Source organism: Notolepis coatsorum (genome assembly GCF_963971535.1).
Source record: "Notolepis coatsorum genome assembly, chromosome: 1".
Classification (NCBI taxonomy): domain Eukaryota; kingdom Metazoa; phylum Chordata; class Actinopteri; order Aulopiformes; family Paralepididae; genus Notolepis; species Notolepis coatsorum.
Genome location: NC_140165.1, coordinates 322028604 through 322051860, shown reverse-complemented (window position 1 = coordinate 322051860; position 23257 = coordinate 322028604). Strand labels below are relative to the sequence as shown.

The 23257-nt window shown below is 44.9% G+C and overlaps 2 protein-coding genes across 3 annotated transcripts in view; one reads left to right on the top strand and one right to left on the bottom strand.

The window, feature by feature from the left end:
• The window catches only part of LOC311245409 (porphobilinogen deaminase-like), a 36100-nt gene extending 31384 nt beyond the window's left edge, over nt 1-4716 (top strand). For both annotated transcript variants that reach the window (XM_084335253.1, XM_084335252.1), the window contains exon 14: nt 1232-4716. In XM_084335253.1, the coding sequence (XP_084191379.1) occupies nt 1232-1405 (174 nt within the window). In that variant the 3' untranslated portion in view covers nt 1406-4716. The remainder of the gene's footprint in view (nt 1-1231) is intronic.
• A 15620-nt stretch (nt 4717-20336) lies between these two features.
• LOC311226672 (ubiquitin-associated and SH3 domain-containing protein B-like) overlaps nt 20337-23257 on the bottom strand; it is a gene marked incomplete at both ends in the record, with an annotated part of 97455 nt that continues 94534 nt past the window's right edge. Inside the window, 1 exon segment of the mRNA XM_084312087.1 lies at nt 20337-20474. Within this exon segment, the coding sequence (XP_084168213.1) occupies nt 20337-20474 (138 nt within the window).

Genomic DNA, 23257 nt, shown 5'->3' with positions numbered 1-23257 from the left:
CAATACTATTAACACATTCTGAGCCTGTTTCTATTGTTTCTACTGCCTCGTACAATATTATAACACATTCTGAGCCTGTTTCTATTGTTTCTACTGCCTCGTACAATATTACAACACATTCTGAGCCTGTTTCTATTGTTTCTACTGCCTCGTACAATATTATAACACATTGTAGTCCCTTATTGCTGTGTGCCTTAAAACAGGAACAGGCTCAGAATGTGTTGTAATACATTACGGCGTCATTGGCAGATTACGCATGGCGGAGAATGACGTGGAAACTCGTCCTTGGCGAATAAAGGGTTAAAAGGTTGCGGATATAAGAAAGAGGTCTTTAAAGCCGAGTCAATGTTGATGGTTTTGTTGAACATTTGTATTTCACAGGAGAGAAACTATTCAAAGATCAAAGAAAGCTATTAAAATAGTATTTGAATCTAAATATACTTTATTTTTGTTGATTCTACATTAATTCCATGATTTTACTCAAGTAAATATCTGTTACAAGCTTCGGTCTTAAGTAGACTAATCTAGATTAATGACAGAAAACTGTGCGATTAATTAGTAAAAAAAATAAAATTGACAGCACTAATTATTATATATATATATGTCTATATGTATTATGGTCTAAGCGGTCTTCTGCCCGCGTGCCAGGTGTATATGTCTATATGTATTCTGGTCTAAGCGGTCTTCTGCCCGCGTGCCAGGTGTATATGTCTATATGTATTCTGGTCTAAGCGGTCTTCTGCCCGCGTGCCAGGTATATATGTCTATATGTATTCTGGTCTAAGCGGTCTTCTGCCCGCGTGCCAGGTGTATATGTCTATATGTATTCTGGTCTAAGTGGTCTTCTGCCCGCGTGCCAGGTGTATATGTCTATATGTATTCTGGTCTAAGCGGTCTTCTGCCCGCGTGCCAGGTGTATATGTCTATATGTATTCTGGTCTAAGCGGTCTTCTGCCCGCGTGCCAGGTGTATATGTCTATATGTATTCTGGTCTAAGCGGTCTTCTGCCCGCGTGCCAGGTGTATATGTCTATATGTATTCTGGTCTAAGCGGTCTTCTGCCCGCGTGCCAGGTGTATATGTCTATATGTATTCTGGTCTAAGCGGTCTTCTGCCCGCGTGCCAGGTATATATGTCTATATGTATTCTGGTCTAAGCGGTCTTCTGCCCGCGTGCCAGGTGTATATGTCTATATGTATTCTGGTCTAAGCGGTCTTCTGCCCGCGTGCCAGGTGCCGGAGCAGGTGGACGAGCAGGTGCAGCGTGTGGGCGTCACGGCCACCAAGATGCCCGCCTCCTCCTTGGCCAACGCAGAGCGGCTGGGCACAGAGCTGGCAGACCTGCTGCTGCGCCAGGGAGCCAAGCAGATCCTGACCGTCGCCCGGCAGCTCAACGATGCCAGATAGTTCTGGATGAAGAGCTGAGGTCTAGACGTGAACTGGACCCGGGGGGGGGGTGCGTTGGACCCGCGGGTCAGATGATACTTGAATTCCTCTTCTTCCCGCCGCGTGCCCGAGCCTCTGCAGCGCCGGTCTGGACGGGCGTGGGCTTTCTATCGGCTCCACCGGCTAAACTCAATCAGTTGCCTATTTTATTTATGACAACACACGAGACACTTGTGCCCTCTAACGATGTAAGGAGAAGCGCTCGATGAACAAACCCAATCCCTGTTGCCAAAAGAACGTCTAACATGACTATAAATATGATGGAGTTACACACTGTGAATGTATGACATAAGGGGTGGGATCCCAACCTGAGCGTGAAATAAGAGCCAAATAGCCACCGTGTCAATATGGACGGCAGAGCAGACAAAGTATTTATACAGATTTAAAACAGTAATTTGACAGTAAGTCACAGTAACTGAGGACCGTTGAGACATGTCTACTGTTGACGTGTAAAACCAACCTTCATGTCGCTCCGTCACAGCCGGCTACCTTCCTCTCTAACCCTTACTGTACAAGACACTGCTGTCTCCCAGAACCAGGGCTGCACCCAATAGTTCCAAGCTTCGTTCATAATGTTGACGTTCCAATTCTAAATCAACATTCAAAATGTTAATACACTTATTATTATTATTTTTATAGATATATATTTCTTTTTATGTGTCTATTCATTCTGTTTAAACCAATGGGTTTTTTCTTCCCAGTTGCAGATACAAATTAGGCTACACTAATATTATAGTATTATAGTATATGACTCGTCATACAAATTTAAATAAAACATTTATCATAAATGATGCAGCCTGATCTGCATCCGCTCGGCGCTCCATCAAGACGTCACCATCACTTACGTACCAACCGTGCCCTGATTGGATTATTTATGTTGACGAAACTGACAAGTTATATTCATTAACACATTGACTGCCACGCTTCTATCCATCAATGTATGATCACTGCCACCAGTCTAAGCCTATGGAGATGTTCACCTTCTTTGCAGGGCTATAACTTTTTAAATTGTATTGCTAAATTGACATTACTATGGCCCATTCAACATCGATTATCTATCGTTCAGGATGTAGGAACGTTATACTTTTTCATTCATAGATTCTTCCAAAAATACCGTCTAGAATATAAGTATGTTTTTATCGTTTTCTGCAGTAATTCCTCCTAGAACGTGAGTTATAGGCATAAACGCATATATAGATTATCAACTGCCGTTTATTGCCGATACACGCTATATAAAAAAATTCAACTGTACATGATCCTAAACGTTATGATACATCATGCGCGGATGAACGGGGGGGGGGGTCGTTTATAATTCCGTGATTGTCAGTAAATGCTTTATGTAGTATGGGTTGATTTATTGATCAGATGTTTGTAAATAAAGAAATGTACAATCGCCTTGAAAGTAACGTTACTGTCCTCTTACCGTTCGCCGATGAGACTGGAGGAAAAAGATCCCACTTATTCGACGTCGATCGACTAGATCCATTTCCGGTTTGTATGGCGCAATAAACGCCCAAATCATATCGATTATTGAGTTATGGCAGCGATCCATACACGGATGTGTGTCTAGAGTCCCGCAACGATATGTGACTGCCGGACGGATTTCCCAGATGCACCGAGATCACCAGATCCATTTCCGGTTGTAACTCGCCCGATCATCCACCAGGCGGCAGTATTGAAGCGTTGCACTGTTGTGCAGAGTCCCACTGTCTCAGCAGAGGCTGGGTGGCGGAATTATGAATACCATGGCGAAAAAATGAAATATGATCTCAATAACGTCGTACGCCGTGGCTTGGCAGAATTCGCAACACCAGCAAACCCGTCGTACAACGTGATTGGTGGTCAATGTGTTAAAGAAAGTTGATTTAATAAAAATAAAAATAAATCATTTAATCAGATGAATCATTTTATTCAAATTGAGGATTTAGTTTGAGGATATCTAAAAAATTTTATTTTCTTTTTTGGATTCCATCATAAAATAGAAGCTCCGTTCGAATACTTCAATAGAAGCTTCGAATGTTAAAAAATTACATTCGGTGCAGCCCTACTTACAACAGACTGGTATCTCCCAGAACCTCTCTCTCTCTCTCTCTCTCTCTCTCTCTCCCTCCCTCTCCCCCTCTCCCTCTCTCTCCCTCTCTCTCCCTCTCTCTCTCCTCTCTCTCTTTCTCTCTCCCTCTCTCTCTCTCTCTCTCTCTCTCTCTCTCTCTCCCTCTCTCTCCCTCCCTCTCCCCCTCTCCCTCTCTCTCCCTCTCTCTCTCTCCTCTCTCTCTTTCTCTCTCCCTCTCTCTCTCTCTCTCTCTCTCTCTCTCTCTCTCCCTCTCTCTCCCTCTCTCTCTCCCTAGAGTGAGTGCTGGTTCCATGATCCACCTGCCGGCTAAGAGCTTTCTTCCCGTCCGCTTTAAGATCCCGTTTGCCTTCATTCAACGTGTGTCTTAAGTTGAGGACGTCGACTTCTGCCACTGAGAGGCCAAGTGTTGAGTGAATGTGCTAGCTACCTCTTTTACCGAGAGATGATGTATAATGTCCACTGTGGTAAGTTGGTCAAGGACATTTTGTTATTTGAACCCTATAGGGACCAAGAAGCCGGGCTCTGTATAGTTTAGCACTGTATTTGAGGAGTCGAGTGCAAAGTAGGGCTGGGTATCGATATTCAATACTTTTTATGGTATCGATCGGATTGCTTCAATACTATTTTTAAGTATCGAAAAATGCTGTTGTATCAACATTTCGATACCCAAGTAATTGATCTCATCATCGGTGTCAGTGAGCCAATAAGCATGTTTGTTCCCAGATACACCACGTCCTCTGTTCAGCCACCGTCCAGAACCACCCGAGGTGCACCGACGCCTCCGATTGGCTCACACAACGGCACACGTGACATAACTCCGCAAAGTTGGGTATTGAAAAGAAACGCTACCCGGCCCCTAAGTGCAAAGTCTCATGATCTGAGAGAATATCTGTTGATAAAAAGCGTGCCTAAAATACATCCTTGATGAAATGAATGTTCATCCTTGTACTGTTCTAGAGAGTCTGCTAGCCCGGCCTTGCTGTGTTTGTGCTTTAGCCTATATATGTTCTTCTACCGACGTGGAGACGGTGTGCGTTACAGAACGGTACGCAGCGCCCGGCAACAGTCTTGCCATCATCACTCCATCAGTGCCTGACGTGTCACTCACTGTTAACCCTTTCACTACAGAAGGTTAACCCTTTACTATCACACTACAGACGGTTAACCCTTTACTATCACACTACAGACGGTTAACCCTTTACTATCACACTACAGATGGTTAACCCTTTACTATCACACTACAGACGGTTAACCGTCTGTAGTGTGATAGCAAAGGGTTAACCTTCTGTAGTGTGGCGGTGAAAGGGTTAACCTGCTGTTGTGTGGCAGTGAAAGGGTTAACCTTGCGTATTGTCCCAGTGAAAGGGTTAACCGTTTGGTAGTGCGGCGGTGAAAGGGTTAAGCCGCCACAAAGCACACATCTAGTCAAATCGAATACATTTCCATACGAGGTAAAGTTGAAGCCATCTTTACGTCTCAAGTCTAGTGTTGTAAGATGACGGTAATCTACTCCCGTATAAAATAACAAAGTGTATTTCCAAAAGCAGCTGATCATTCCTACGAAGTTCTGCATACCGGTATGCAACTTATACAGTATGTATATGTCATATCCTATGATTAACCCACTATTGGCTCTAGAGTTCCTGCTGTCTTTTTGTGGCAAAGTACGACGTCACTATAACGTTGTCGTTCATACTTGGCACGTTTGACCTGAAGGCCGCACAGGGCTGTGTCAGTGTTCTTCCTGATTAATCAGGACAAGCCTTTATTTCCACACCGTCTTCATTACATCCTGTATAAACTGTCTATTAAATCCCATATATAAATGTACATTGTCCCTGTACAGTTAAGAGTGTGATACCTTTATTCTATTTCATTGCTATGCTACAGTTCTTTATTTTATATTTTGAAGAATTCTGCACTGTTTTGTTAATACTTTGAAGCTTCCAATAGAAACCTAAGAAGCATTAGCCATATTTTATTTTGTTTTGTTTTGCAGATTTCTTTTTTTTTTCTAGTATAATAACTAATAATTTTTCTGCATTTGGATTCCCTCTCAACATGTTAATTTCTGTCATCAAAAAAATATTCAGTTGCAGTCATTGTCACTTTTGTGAACATGTCAAATGAACTACATGTTGTTTATTTAATGTTTTTGGAAGTGGGGGGGGGCATCAATAAAGCTATGTGCGATACCTGTTCAGAACTCTTTTTTGTTGTCTATTTAGTAGGACAAGGTATGAAAGAGTCATTTATCAGACAATCTACAGAAGCCTGTTAAAGGAACATGTCAAACGTACAGGAAATGTTTTTCAATAGTGTCCAGTAGAAAGCTATCAAACTAGCCTAGCTTAGCACAAATGAATGGAAGTGGATACTGATCAGCTAGCCTAGCTTAGCACAAATGAATGGAGGCCGATACTGATCAGCTAGCTTAGCACAAATGAATGGAAGTGGATACTGATCAGCTAGCCTAGCTTAGCACAAATGAATGGAAGTGGATACTGATCAGCTAGCCTAGTTTAAAACTCCGGGAGAGGTGTTTTGGGCCAACAAAATACTTCCCAAAGGTCAGTGAATACCACAACCACTACACCAGAGGAAGCTCAACAAATCATGTTAAACCCAGATTCGGCTCAAACAAGGGACTAAATACGTTTAGCAATCAATGTGGAATGCCCTACCCAAAGCTGTAAAGGAATGTGAATCCCTACCCACATTCAAAACCGCTCTTAAAGAGCACCTACGGGAGGCTGCAATTCGAAACTGGCCACCGTAAATGCCCAAAACCCCCACCACCTCCTAATAGACAGTCTCCTCCCCACCGCATGTATATATTCCCTCCCCGCCGTATGTATATTTCTCTCCCACCCACCCACCCCCTCCTAATGTACAGTCCCCTCCCCATCATATGTATATACTCTGTCAGGATCTAGGGGTAACAGTACTGTATATTTGAATACCGTTTATGTCACAAATGTATCAGTACTACATACCTATATGTCCCTTTGCCATAAATGTCATGTATGTTGTGTATGTCATAAATGTCTATATGAATTGAAAATGGGGGACCCTGATGGAAACAAGACAAACGTCTTTCTCAGGTCTGCATCCCCTTAACAATTGTATGTATTGAGCCGTACTGTATTGTACCCATTCTGCAATCTGTTAATACAGTTTTCATTCATTCATTCATAGCTGATCCATATCTGTTTCTATCATTTGTGCTAAGCTAGGCTAGCTTGCAGCCGGATAGCTTTCTACTGAACACAGAGGAAATCTGTCTCGTCTGCCTCTGGAGAAGACTGTAGCCGCGTGTTAGCGTGATGTTAGCGTGATGTTAGCGTGATGTTAGCGTGATGTTAGCGTGATGTTAGCGTTATCCTCTAACCTGTAATGAGAAGAAGCCATGGTGGGAGTCAGGTGAGCTTGAATGGGCTCTCAACCAGATGAGAAAGGGCTCCTGGTCCCCTTGGCCTTTAATGGGCTCTCAACCAGATGAGAAAGGGCTCCTGGTCCCCTTGGCCTTTAATGGGCTCTCAACCAGATGAGAAAGGGCTCCTGGTCCCCTTGGCCTTTAATGGGCTCTCAACCAGATGAGAAAGGGCTCCTGGTCCCCTTGGCCTTTAATGGGCTCTCAACCAGATGAGAAAGGGCTCCTGGTCCCCTTGGCCTTTAATGGGCTCTCAACCAGATGAGAAAGGGCTCCTGGTCCCCTTGGCCTTTAATGGGCTCTCAACCAGATGAGAAAGGGCTCCTGGTCCCCTTGGCCTTTAATGGGCTCTCAACCAGATGAGAAAGGGCTCCTGGCAGATGTACTTAAAGACGGACCACCAAGCTTTTGTAAGATGAGGGGGGGCACCATTCCCGCTCCTCCCGGGCAGCGTGTCGATGTGCCCTTGAGCAAGACACTTAACCCCTAACTGCTCCCGATGAGCAGGTCGGCACCTCGCATGGTCGCCTCCGCCGTCGGTGTGTGAATGTGTGAGTGAACGGGTCAAATGTGAGGAACAAATTGTGAAGTGCTTTGGATAAAAGCTGTTATATAAATGCAGCCATTTACCATTTATTTACCATTTAATTCTTCTCTCACAGTTTATACTACAGGGGGAACCTTTCATTCTTCTATATGACGGTTCATCACTCTAGCCTTGAGGTGGGGGGGGGGGGGTTCTCTTGGTGGAGGGGGCCTTTTGGGAGGCAAGCAAGCTTCATGACCAAAGGGTTGGAAGTTGCTCAAGGACACATCGACCCGCTGCCCGGGAGGAGCAGGAATCGAACCGGGAACCTCCGGATTACCAGACAACTGCTCTACCTCCAGAGCCACTGTCGCCCCTAGAATGAAAGGTTCTCCCTTTCTGGTTAGATTTCATAATGGAGATGTATCCTATCCTGTTTCTTGACGTACAGTTTTAAAGCGGCTGTGAGAGAGAGGTCCCTTATCTTGACAGAATGAGCAAATGTCATAAGATGACCAACCACCAGGTGGAGCAGTCCTGCATAAACGTACAGTAAGAATCACGTTTGATTGATTGATTGATTGAAAACTTTATTAACAGATTGCAGAATGGGTACAATACAGTACAGCTCAATACACACAATTGTTAAGGGGATGCAGACCAGAGAAAGACTTTCGTCTTGTTTACATCAGGGTCCCCCATTTTCAATTCATCAGGACATATATGACATACATGACATACAGATAGTCAGTACTGCTACATCTATACATTTATGACATACCAGATTTGCAAATACAGTACTGTTTGTGATACAGAAGGAGTCAAGAAAAGGGAGTATATACATTTGACGTAGAAACTGTACATTGGAGGAGGTTGGGTGGGGGGGGTTGGGTACATTGGGATATTGACAACCATACTGGGTAATTTACATTGGAGGTGGTTGGGGGGGGGGGGGGCACACTGTATTCCTGGTATGTGATGCAAATCTTCATGTTATGATCTCAGAATGGCCATTCAGGCATTGCCAGCATCAGCAAATGACAGTTGGTTTTTAATATTGTAGCTTATAACACAGATAATGTGCACAACGGCGTCATTTTCATATAGAACGCATATGAACTGGATTAGAAGGAATCTAATGCATACAACAACAAAACAACAACAAAACAAGGTTTTACCTTTTATTGGGATCATGATCTGTGCATAGTTGAAAACAAAACATCGAGACGATGACCTTTGTGTTTTATGTTATTGCTATAATGTACACATCTTGCTTTCATGGACCGTCGTCATAGCAACAATAGATCTTTCAAAAGAGACGTTTGAAACATGCCTTTCATCAATAACTGTTTACTTTACTAAAGGCTGTTTCTCCAACTGCCATTACTGTATGATAATAATAATAATATAGCTGTTATTTCTTTTAGAACACAAACAGCCAGACTTCATGTTACCTTCCGCACGCCTGATGACAGAAAGATCGAGTGATACACAAAAGTATGCCCCTCCCCCTCCTCCATTTACAGATCAACAAAATTACATGTTGGAGGGAATTTGAAAAAAAGAAAAGAAAAAGCTTAATTACTTAAATTAATACCTGTACAGATTTGGTGATATGTTGACACAATAAATTAAGTATAAAGAAACATCTTATAACATGGCTTCCTCCTCTTCGTCAGCCATATTGGCTCTTCGTCAGCCATGTTGGCTCCTCACTCGCATGGCTTCCTCCTCTTCGTCAGCCATATTGGCTCCTCACTCGCATGGCTTTCTTCTGGGATTCACTTTACATTACAATTGACCATATTCACACAGTGGCCATTTTGCTCTCATGTCGTGCTCAGGTTGGGTGCCTTTCCACCCCGTTCCCACCTCGGGCAGTGTGTGGACACGAGCCCAGCCTGAGCATGACATGAGAGCAAAATGGCTGCCGTGTGAATGTGGTCGATGCTCTTACATGTATGTTGTAGGCTAGCAGACCCTAACCTAAATCAATATCCTCTCTTCTAATATTGTTGTGTTTTGAGAAGATCTTCCGCACTCTGACTTAACCACCAAGTCAATCCATGAAGTAGGCTGTATATAATATTATAAATAAATATTATAATACTTGAGTGTTGCTCGTAGTCATCATACGGCTGGGATCATATCACATGAGTGCATGCTTACCGCCCGTTTTATAGCAACACTCCTATCACCGACATCTGCCCATGGGGACATTAACGTGTGTTGTCGGGCCTTAAAGAAGACGTGTCCGGCCCATGGGGACATTAACGTGTGTTGTCGGGCCTTAAAGAAGACGTGTCCGGCCCATGGGGACATTAACGTGTGTTGTCGGGCCTTAAAGAAGACGTGTCCGGCCCATGGGGACATTAACGTGTGTTGTTGGGCCTTAAAGAAGACGTGTCCGGCCCATGGGGACATTAACGTGTGTTGTCGGGCCTTAAAGAAGACGTGTCCGGCCCATGGGGACATTAACGTGTGTTGTCGGGCCTTAAAGAAGACGTGTCCGGCCCATGGGGACATTAGCGTGTGTTGTCGGGCCTTAAAGAAGACGTGTCCGGCCCATGGGGACATTAACGTGTGTTGTCGGGCCTTAAAGAAGACGTGTCCGGCCCCATGGGGACATTAACGTGTGTTGTCGGGCCTTAAAGAAGACGTGTCCGGCCCCATGGGGACATTAACGTGTGTTGTCGGGCCTTAAAGAAGACGTGTCCGGCCCATGGGGACATTAACGTGTGTTGTCGGGCCTTAAAGAAGACGTGTCCGGCCCATGGGGACATTAACGTGTGTTGTCGGGCCTTAAAGAAGACGTGTCCGGCCCATGGGGACATTAACGTGTGTTGTCGGGCCTTACAAATACATTTGATTTGATCAAGTGATCTGCTGACCCAGGACCTGCTAGAGGAACACGGCTCGTAAGACTTGATGGAAAAACTCTCCTGTCACCATCGCTCCTCCCCATTTCATTCCAAAACCGGTGAGATGTCATAATGGACTATTAACACACTCACGATGGGCTTATTAAGTACTCATGATGCCTCATAATGCACTTAAATTAAACGTACAAAAACATAATAATAATTAAAATTTACAATTGATGGCATTTTGCTACCTGGCATTTGTGATTATTGAACTGCTCCTCAGGCAGTCACTTCATCAGAAGACTTCACTGAACGTGTTATTGAACCGCTTCACTTCATCGGAAGACATCACTGAACGTGTTATTGAACCGCTTCACTTCATCAGAAGACATCACTGAACATGTTATTGAACCGCTTCACTTCATCGGAAGACATCACTGAACGTGTTATTGAACCGCTTCACTTCATCGGAAGACATCACTGAACGTGTTATTGAACTGCTTCACTTCATCAGAAGACATCACTGAACGTGTTATTGAACCGATTCACTTCATTGGAAGACATCACTGAACGTGTTATTGAACCGCTTCACTTCATCGGAAGACATCACTGAACGTGTTATTGAACCGCTTCACTTCATCGGAAGACATCACTTAAACCCCAAGAGGCAAAACTCACAATAATGTTACTCAGTCAATGTTCAGTGCTGCACACACACACACACATAGTACATGTTATCTACACCTGAGATACTGTGCATAACTCCTTGCATGCTGTGTCACATGGGATGATATTCTCCTTTCTGATATCGGAAGGAGAATTATGCCAATAAATAGAAACCAACTGGAAGACTTTTCTTTTTCTTCAATGACAATGATTATTTACAGCTACCTCCTCGGATACAGAGTGAAGGGGTTTCCTCCACCAAGCCTGCTGATTGTCAATAGTGCATTTTGTGCTACTGTTAAGATAATGAGATAATACTTTATTGATCAGATCAAGTCTGACGTTTTTCTTGCATCACAGCAGCTCCGTTTGCAAACATCATAATAGAAGACAGAAATGTAAGACGAGAAACAAAGAAACATTATGTTTAACATAACGCTACGACAATGTTTAACATAACGCTACGACAATGTTTAACATAACGCTACGACAATGTTTAACATAACGTTACGACAATGTTTAACATAACGCTACGACAATGTTTAACATAACGCTACGACAATGTTTAACATAACGCTACGACAATGTTTAACATAACGCTACGACAATGTTTAACATAATGCTACGACAATGTTTAACATAACGCTACGACAATGTTTAACATAACGCTACGACAATGTTTAACATAACGCTACGACAATGTTTAACATAACGCTACGACAATGTTTAACATAACGCTACGACAATGTTTAACATAACGTTACGACAATGTTTAACATAACGCTACGACAATGTTTAACATAACGCTACGACAATGTTTAACATAACGCTACGACAATGTTTAACATAACACTACGACAATGTTTAACATAACGTTACCATCAGACAACAATGTTCAAGGCCCTTCGACGTACATTTAATCTGGGATTAAGCTCCATATTTAATCTTAGGATGGACTGGTGAACAGAAGAGTGCTTCAGTCTAACCTCATCAAATGATGGAACCCTGTATCTCCGCTCTGACGGAACCCTGTATCTCCGGACGGGTGGAAACAACTTGTATTCACTGTTCAGGACGTGGTTGGGGTCAGAGACTGCATTGTTAGCCTTAATGTGTTGTTATGCTTCATTTTGGTTCGGCTGAGTCATACAGTCTCTCAAGGGGCCGGTCTATAATCCTGGAGCAGGTTTGTATTTGGTGGAGCAGTTTTGACTTTAAAGTAGTATTGCAATACCGTAGAACTCTCGTAATCACAGATGTAAAAAAAAAAGAAAAGAAAAGAAAACGAAAGTAGTTTGTCTACCCGCCTCAAAGGACCTGAGGAGGAAGTCAATCATTTGTTTTGTCCTTTTGCAGACGACGTCACCGTGTTCTTCCCAGGATGACACGCGGCCCGTCATCACGGCGTGATACACCTGACTGATGTCCTCATTACTGTCATCACACCGTGATACACCCGACTGATGTCCTCATTACTGTCATCACACCGTGATACACCTGACTGATGTCCTCATTACTGTCATCACACCGTGATACACCCGACTGATGTCCTCATTACTATCATCACACCGTGATACACCTGACTGATGTCCTCATTACTGTCATCACACCGTGATACACCCGACTGATGTCCTCATTACTGTCATCACACCGTGATACACCTGACTGATGTCCTCATTACTATCATCACACCGTGATACACCTGACTGATGTCCTCATTACTATCATCACACCGTGATACACCTGACTGATGTCCTCATTACTGTCATCACACCGTGATACACCTGACTGATGTCCTCATTACTATCATCACACCGTGATACACCTGACTGATGTCCTCATTACTATCATCACACCGTGATACACCTGACTGATGTCCTCATTACTATCATCACACCGTGATACACCCGACTGATGTCCTCATTACTGTCATCACACCGTGATACACCTGACTGATGTCCTCATTACTGTCATCACACCGTGATACACCTGACTGATGTCCTCATTACTATCATCACACCGTGATACACCCGACTGATGTCCTCATTACTATCATCACACCGTGATACACCTGACTGATGTCCTCATTACTGTCATCACACCGTGATACACCCGACTGATGTCCTCATTACTGTCATCACACCGTGATACACCCGACTGATGTCCTCATTACTATCATCACACCGTGATACACCTGACTGATGTCCTCATTACTGTCATCACACCGTGATACACCTGACTGATGTCCTCATTACTGTCATCACACCGTGATACACCTGACTGATGTCCTCATTACTGTCATCACACCGTGATACACCTGACTGATGTCCTCATTACTATCATCACACCGTGATACACCCGACTGATGTCCTCATTACTGTCATCACACCGTGATACACCTGACTGATGTCCTCATTACTATCATCACACCGTGATACACCTGACTGATGTCCTCATTACTATCATCACACCGTGATACACCTGACTGATGTCCTCATTACTATCATCACACCGTGATACACCTGACTGATGTCCTCATTACTATCATCACACCGTGATACACCTGACTGATGTCCTCATTACTATCATCACACCGTGATACACCTGACTGATGTCCTCATTACTATCATCACACCGTGATACACCTGACTGATGTCCTCATTACTGTCATCACACCGTGATACACCTGACTGATGTCCTCATTACTATCATCACACCGTGATACACCTGACTGATGTCCTCATTACTGTCATCACACCGTGATACACCTGACTGATGTCCTCATTACTGTCATCACACCGTGATACACCTGACTGATGTCCTCATTACTATCATCACACCGTGATACACCTGACTGATGTCCTCATTACTGTCATCACACCGTGATACACCTGACTGATGTCCTCATTACTATCATCACACCGTGATACACCTGACTGATGTCCTCATTACTATCATCACACCGTGATACACCTGACTGATGTCCTCATTACTGTCATCACACCGTGATACACCTGACTGATGTCCTCATTACTGTCATCACACCGTGATACACCTGACTGATGTCCTCATTACTGTCATCACACCGTGATACACCTGACTGATGTCCTCATTACTGTCATCACACCGTGATACACCTGACTGATGTCCTCATTACTGTCATCACACCGTGATACACCCGACTGATGTCCTCATTACTGTCATCACACCGTGATACACCTGACTGATGTCCTCATTACTGTCATCACACCGTGATACACCTGACTGATGTCCTCATTACTGTCATCACACCGTGATACACCTGACTGATGTCCTCATTACTGTCATCACACCGTGATACACCTGACTGATGTCCTCATTACTGTCATCACACCGTGATACACCTGACTGATGTCCTCATTACTGTCATCACACCGTGATACACCTGACTGATGTCCTCATTACTGTCATCACACCGTGATACACCTGACTGATGTCCTCATTACTGTCATCACACCGTGATACACCTGACTGATGTCCTCATTACTGTCATCACACCGTGATACACCTGACTGATGTCCTCATTACTGTCATCACACCGTGATACACCTGACTGATGTCCTCATTACTGTCATCACACCGTGATACACCTGACTGATGTCCTCATTACTATCATCACACCGTGATACACCTGACTGATGTCCTCATTACTATCATCACACCGTGATACACCTGACTGATGTCCTCATTACTGTCATCACACCGTGATACACCTGACTGATGTCCTCATTACTGTCATCACACCGTGATACACCTGACTGATGTCCTCATTACTATCATCACACCGTGATACACCTGACTGATGTCCTCATTACTATCATCACACCGTGATACACCCGACTGATGTCCTCATTACTGTCATCACACCGTGATACACCTGACTGATGTCCTCATTACTATCATCACACAGTGATACACCTGACTGATGTCCTCATTACTATCATCACACCGTGATACACCTGACTGATGTCCTCATTACTATCATCACACCGTGATACACCCGACTGATGTCCTCATTACTGTCATCACACCGTGATACACCTGACTGATGTCCTCATTACTGTCATCACACCGTGATACACCTGACTGATGTCCTCATTACTGTCATCACACCGTGATACACCTGACTGATGTCCTCATTACTATCATCACACCGTGATACACCTGACTGATGTCCTCATTACTGTCATCACACCGTGATACACCTGACTGATGTCCTCATTACTATCATCACACCGTGATACACCTGACTGATGTCCTCATTACTGTCATCACACCGTGATACACCTGACTGATGTCCTCATTACTGTCATCACACCGTGATACACCTGACTGATGTCCTCATTACTATCATCACACCGTGATACACCTGACTGATGTCCTCATTACTGTCATCACACCGTGATACACCTGACTGATGTCCTCATTACTGTCATCACACCGTGATACACCTGACTGATGTCCTCATTACTGTCATCACACCGTGATACACCTGACTGATGTCCTCATTACTATCATCACACCGTGATACACCTGACTGATGTCCTCATTACTATCATCACACCGTGATACACCTGACTGATGTCCTCATTACTGTCATCACACCGTGATACACCTGACTGATGTCCTCATTACTATCATCACACCGTGATACACCTGACTGATGTCCTCATTACTGTCATCACACCGTGATACACCTGACTGATGTCCTCATTACTATCATCACACCGTGATACACCTGACTGATGTCCTCATTACTGTCATCACACCGTGATACACCTGACTGATGTCCTCATTACTGTCATCACACCGTGATACACCTGACTGATGTCCTCATTACTATCATCACACCGTGATACACCTGACTGATGTCCTCATTACTGTCATCACACCGTGATACACCTGACTGATGTCCTCATTACTGTCATCACACCGTGATACACCTGACTGATGTCCTCATTACTGTCATCACACCGTGATACACCTGACTGATGTCCTCATTACTATCATCACACCGTGATACACCCGACTGATGTCCTCATTACTGTCATCACACCGTGATACACCTGACTGATGTCCTCATTACTATCATCACACCGTGATACACCTGACTGATGTCCTCATTACTATCATCACACCGTGATACACCTGACTGATGTCCTCATTACTATCATCACACCGTGATACACCTGACTGATGTCCTCATTACTATCATCACACCGTGATACACCTGACTGATGTCCTCATTACTATCATCACACCGTGATACACCTGACTGATGTCCTCATTACTATCATCACACCGTGATACACCTGACTGATGTCCTCATTACTGTCATCACACCGTGATACACCTGACTGATGTCCTCATTACTATCATCACACCGTGATACACCTGACTGATGTCCTCATTACTGTCATCACACCGTGATACACCTGACTGATGTCCTCATTACTGTCATCACACCGTGATACACCTGACTGATGTCCTCATTACTATCATCACACCGTGATACACCTGACTGATGTCCTCATTACTGTCATCACACCGTGATACACCTGACTGATGTCCTCATTACTATCATCACACCGTGATACACCTGACTGATGTCCTCATTACTATCATCACACCGTGATACACCTGACTGATGTCCTCATTACTGTCATCACACCGTGATACACCTGACTGATGTCCTCATTACTGTCATCACACCGTGATACACCTGACTGATGTCCTCATTACTGTCATCACACCGTGATACACCTGACTGATGTCCTCATTACTGTCATCACACCGTGATACACCTGACTGATGTCCTCATTACTGTCATCACACCGTGATACACCCGACTGATGTCCTCATTACTGTCATCACACCGTGATACACCTGACTGATGTCCTCATTACTGTCATCACACCGTGATACACCTGACTGATGTCCTCATTACTGTCATCACACCGTGATACACCTGACTGATGTCCTCATTACTGTCATCACACCGTGATACACCTGACTGATGTCCTCATTACTGTCATCACACCGTGATACACCTGACTGATGTCCTCATTACTGTCATCACACCGTGATACACCTGACTGATGTCCTCATTACTGTCATCACACCGTGATACACCTGACTGATGTCCTCATTACTGTCATCACACCGTGATACACCTGACTGATGTCCTCATTACTGTCATCACACCGTGATACACCTGACTGATGTCCTCATTACTGTCATCACACCGTGATACACCTGACTGATGTCCTCATTACTGTCATCACACCGTGATACACCTGACTGATGTCCTCATTACTATCATCACACCGTGATACACCTGACTGATGTCCTCATTACTATCATCACACCGTGATACACCTGACTGATGTCCTCATTACTGTCATCACACCGTGATACACCTGACTGATGTCCTCATTACTGTCATCACACCGTGATACACCTGACTGATGTCCTCATTACTATCATCACACCGTGATACACCTGACTGATGTCCTCATTACTATCATCACACCGTGATACACCCGACTGATGTCCTCATTACTGTCATCACACCGTGATACACCTGACTGATGTCCTCATTACTATCATCACACAGTGATACACCTGACTGATGTCCTCATTACTATCATCACACCGTGATACACCTGACTGATGTCCTCATTACTATCATCACACCGTGATACACCCGACTGATGTCCTCATTACTGTCATCACACCGTGATACACCTGACTGATGTCCTCATTACTGTCATCACACCGTGATACACCTGACTGATGTCCTCATTACTGTCATCACACCGTGATACACCTGACTGATGTCCTCATTACTATCATCACACCGTGATACACCTGACTGATGTCCTCATTACTGTCATCACACCGTGATACACCTGACTGATGTCCTCATTACTATCATCACACCGTGATACACCTGACTGATGTCCTCATTACTGTCATCACACCGTGATACACCTGACTGATGTCCTCATTACTGTCATCACACCGTGATACACCTGACTGATGTCCTCATTACTATCATCACACCGTGATACACCTGACTGATGTCCTCATTACTGTCATCACACCGTGATACACCTGACTGATGTCCTCATTACTGTCATCACACCGTGATACACCTGACTGATGTCCTCATTACTGTCATCACACCGTGATACACCTGACTGATGTCCTCATTACTATCATCACACCGTGATACACCTGACTGATGTCCTCATTACTATCATCACACCGTGATACACCTGACTGATGTCCTCATTACTGTCATCACACCGTGATACACCTGACTGATGTCCTCATTACTATCATCACACCGTGATACACCTGACTGATGTCCTCATTACTGTCATCACACCGTGATACACCTGACTGATGTCCTCATTACTATCATCACACCGTGATACACCTGACTGATGTCCTCATTACTGTCATCACACCGTGATACACCTGACTGATGTCCTCATTACTGTCATCACACCGTGATACACCTGACTGATGTCCTCATTACTATCATCACACCGTGATACACCTGACTGATGTCCTCATTACTGTCATCACACCGTGATACACCTGACTGATGTCCTCATTACTGTCATCACACCGTGATACACCTGACTGATGTCCTCATTACTATCATCACACCGTGATACACCTGACTGATGTCCTCATTACTATCATCACACCGTGATACACCTGACTGATGTCCTCATTACTGTCATCACACCGTGATACACCCGACTGATGTCCTCATTACTATCATCACACCGTGATACACCCGACTGATGTCCTCATTACTGTCATCACACCGTGATACACCCGACTGATGTCCTCATTACTGTCATCACACCGTGATACACCCGACTGATGTCCTCATTACTGTCATCACACCGTGATACACCCGACTGATGTCCTCATTACTGTCATCACACCGTGATACACCTGACTGATGTCCTCATTACTGTCATCACACCGTGATACACCCGACTGATGTCCTCATTACTGTCATCACACCGTGATACACCTGACTGATGTCCTCATTACTGTCATCACACCGTGATACACCTGACTGATGTCCTCATTACTGTCATCACACCGTGATACACCTGACTGATGTCCTCATTACGGGGAACGAGAGGAACTTCATGAACCAAACACAACGTCCTCCGTCTTCTTTGTCTTCGTCTCCGGATCGCTATCATCGCTCGGTTCACGCGCTGTGCAGCCGCGTTGGCGATGACTAAGGTTGCCGGTGTGGATGTACGATTCCCCCCGAATTGACTATGAATCATCGGGTTAGGCAGGAAAAAGGATTGATCCAGATTGCTCTCCGGTCAAATCCTGCCTGTGTTTATTCTGGTTCAGTAACCTGGTGCCTCTAGAGTCTAGACTGTTAACCCTCTGCTGACTGTTAACCCTCTGCTGTCTGTTAACCCCTCTGTCTGTTAACCCCTCTGCTGTCTGTTAACCCCTCTGCTGTCTGTTAACCCTCTGCTGTCTGTTAACCCCTCTGCTGTCTGTTAACCCCTCTGCTGTCTGTTAACCCCTCTGCTGTCTGTTAACCCCTCTGCTGTCTGTTAACCCCTCTGTCTGTTAACCCCTCTGCTGTCTGTTAACCCTTCTGCTGTCTGTTAACCCCTCTGCTGTCTGTTAACCCCTCTGCTGTCTGTTAACCCCTCTGCTGTCTGTTAACCCCTCTGCTGTCTGTTAACCCCTCTGTCTGTTAACCCCTCTGCTGTCTGTTAACCCCTCTGCTGTCTGTTAACCCCTCTGCTGTGGAGGGAACAACACAACATACATAGCGGTGGTAGGTCCAACATGGATATATGAACCTGGTATAATCCAGCTATATCGCTGCCACGGTTCACATATACAGCAGACCGGTGTTCATCTGTTCTCTGTGCTCTTGTACAATACGGACAAATCTGAATAGGATCGATTCAAAATCATACGTGGACGAGCGCCTCAGCGGTTTACATAACGGAGGACGAGCTGGACCCTGAAACCACTCACTGGCAGGCGGGACACAGCTTTTCAAGTTCAGGCTGAACGCTACTTTAATCTCACTGCTAAGCCCACCCTGTGTGTCTATAAGGTGCTACACCCGTACGGTGCTCCGTGTTGAAGGGGTGCCAGGCCCGCTCCGCCACGCAGGCCCGCTCTGCCACGCAGGCCCGCTCCGCCACGCAGGCCCGCTCCGCCACGCTGCAGTCCGTGGGAGTGGGTTCCGGCTCGGGGACCGGGACGCAGAGCAGAGGTCAGTCCTGCATCAAGGTCTCCCTCCAGCTGAAGCTGTGGTTGGGCCCGTGTGTGAGGGGCAGGATGGGCGGGTCCACCAGGCGCCACGCCCCCGAGTCGCCCTGCTCCTCGCAGGAACAGAAGCCCAGGTAGGGGATCTGAGGGCGGAGCGGAGAGGTCAGGGTTATTACATTCATCCAGGAAGCAACGGACGGAGGTGGTCGTGATGGTTTATGGGAGATATGTCGGCCTGCCGACTGTATTACAGGATGAGGGAGAGGATGAGGAAAGTTATGGAAATGTTAACAATTTAAGAGGTTTTCTGGGCGTGGAGTGTTGAGAACAAAGACAGAGAGGCAGGAAGGAAGGAAGAAGTATAGGAGGGAAGTGTGATAAGAACAGAGAACTGTAGTGAGATGGGTTAGAACAGAGAACTGTAGTGAGATGGGTTAGAACAGAGAACTGTAGTGAGATGGGTTAGAACAAAGAACTGTAGTGAGATGGGTTAGAACAGAGAACTGTAGTGAGATGGGTTAGAACAGAGAACTGTAGTGAGATGGGTTAGAACAGAGAACTGTAGTGAGATGGGTTAGAACAGAGAACTGTAGGCGGCTAGGTGGTGTAGTGGGCAAGGCACTCGCCACCAGTGTGGAGACGCTAGGATTCGCGTGTTCGAGTCCAGCTCTCCACATTGTTTTTCAGTTTGGCTGGTCGTCCGCAGTAATACACATTGGCCGTATTACGGGGAGGGAAAACTGAAGGGTGGGGATCGAACGTTGTGAACAAGCGACTCCTACAAGTCGGTTGGTGCCCCTGCGCAGTAGAATCAGGAAGTGTCGGGGGCAGCGTGAGCCTCCCACGCGTTACTCCTCGACACTGAGAGATCGAGCTGCGCAGGTGAAAAGATGCGACTGCTGTTACCTCAAGTACCGGAGGGGACTTGTGCTATGTATGACTTAGTCCACATTGCAGCCGGCTTGTGGGAGGCAAGAAACAGCGTTCGTGACAGGGGAGGGTTGAATTGGATGATACGAAATTGGGATGGGAGAAAATATGGAAAAATGGGAGAAAAAGTGGATAAAAAAAAAAGAACAGAGAACTGTAGTGAGATGGGTTAGAACAGAGAACTGTAGTGAGATGGGTTAGAACAGAGAACTGTAGTGAGATGGGTTAGAACAGAGAACTGTAGTGAGATGGGTTAGAACAGAGAACTGTAGTGAGATGGGTTAGACCAGAGAACTGTAGTGAGATGGGTTAGAACAGAGAACTGTAGTGAGATGGGTTAGAACAGAGAACTGTAGTGAGATGGGTTAGAACAGAGAACTGTAGTGAGATGGGTTAGAACAGAGAACTGTAGTGAGATGGGTTAGAACAGAGAACTGTAGTGAGATGGGTTAGAACAGAGAACTGTAGTGAGATGGGTTAGAACAGAGAACTGTAGTGAGATGGGTTAGAACAGAACTGTAGTGAGATGGGTTAGAACAGAGAACTGTAGTGAGATGGGTTAGAACAGAGAACTGCAGTGAGATGGGTTAGAACAGAGAACTGTAGTGAGATGGGTTAGACCAGAGAACTGTAGTGAGATGGTTTAGAACAGAGAACTGTAGTGAGATGGGTTAGAACAGAGAACTGTAGTGAGATGGGTTAGAACAGAGAACTGTAGTGAGATGGGTTAGAACAGAGAACTGTAGTGAGATGGTTTAGAACAGAGAACTGTAGTGAGATGGGTTAGAACAGAGAACTGTAGTGAGATGGGTTAGAACAGAGAACTGTAGTGAGATGGGTTAGAACAGAGAACTGTAGTGAGATGGTTAGAACAGAGAACTGTAGTGAGATGGGTTAGAACAGAGAACTGTAGTGAGATGGGTTAGAACAGAGAACTGTAGTGAGATGGGTTAGAACAGAGAACTGTAGTGAGATGGGTTAGAACAGAGAACTGTAGTGAGATGGGTTAGAACAGAGAACTGTAGTGAGATGGGTTAGAACAGAGAACTGTAGTGAGATGGGTTAGAACAGAGAACTGTAGTGAGATGGTTTAGAACAGAGAACTGTAGTGAGATGGGTTAGAACAGAGAACTGTAGTGAGATGGGTTAGAACAGAGAACTGTAGTGAGATGGGTTAGAACAGAGAACTGTATGAGATGGTTTAGAACAGAGAACTGTAGTGAGATGGTTTAGAACAGAGAACTGTAGTGAGATGGGTTAGAACAGAGAACTGTAGTGAGATGGGTTAGAACAGAGAACTGTAGTGAGATGGGTTAGAACAGAGAACTGTAGTGAGATGGTTTAGAACAGAGAACTGTAGTGAGATGGTTTAGAACAGAGAACTGTAGTGAGATGGGTTAGAACAGAGAACTGTAGTGAGATGGTTTAGAACAGAGAACTGTAGTGAGATGGGTTAGAACAGAGAACTGTAGTGAGATGGGTTAGAACAGAGAACTGTAGTGAGATGGGTTAGAACAGAGAACTGTAGTGAGATGGGTTAGAACAGAGAACTGTAGTGAGATGGGTTAGAACAGAGAACTGTAGTGAGATGGGTTAGAACAGAGAACTGTAGTGAGATGGGTTAGAACAGAGAACTGTAGTGAGATGGGTTAGAACAGAGAACTGTAGTGAGATGGGTTAGAACAGAGAACTGTAGTGAGATGGGTTAGAACAGAGAACTGTAGTGAGATGGGTTAGAACAGAGAACTGTAGTGAGATGGGTTAGAACAGAGAACTGTAGTGAGATGGGTTAGAACAGAGAACTGTAGTGAGATGGGTTAGAACAGAGAACTGTAGTGAGATGGGTTAGAACAGAGAACTGTAGTGAGATGGGTTAGAACAGAGAACTGTAGTGAGATGGGTTAGAACAGAGAACTGTAGTGAGATGGTTTAGAACAGAGAACTGTAGTGAGATGGGTTAGAACAGAGAACTGTAGTGAGATGGGTTAGAACAGAG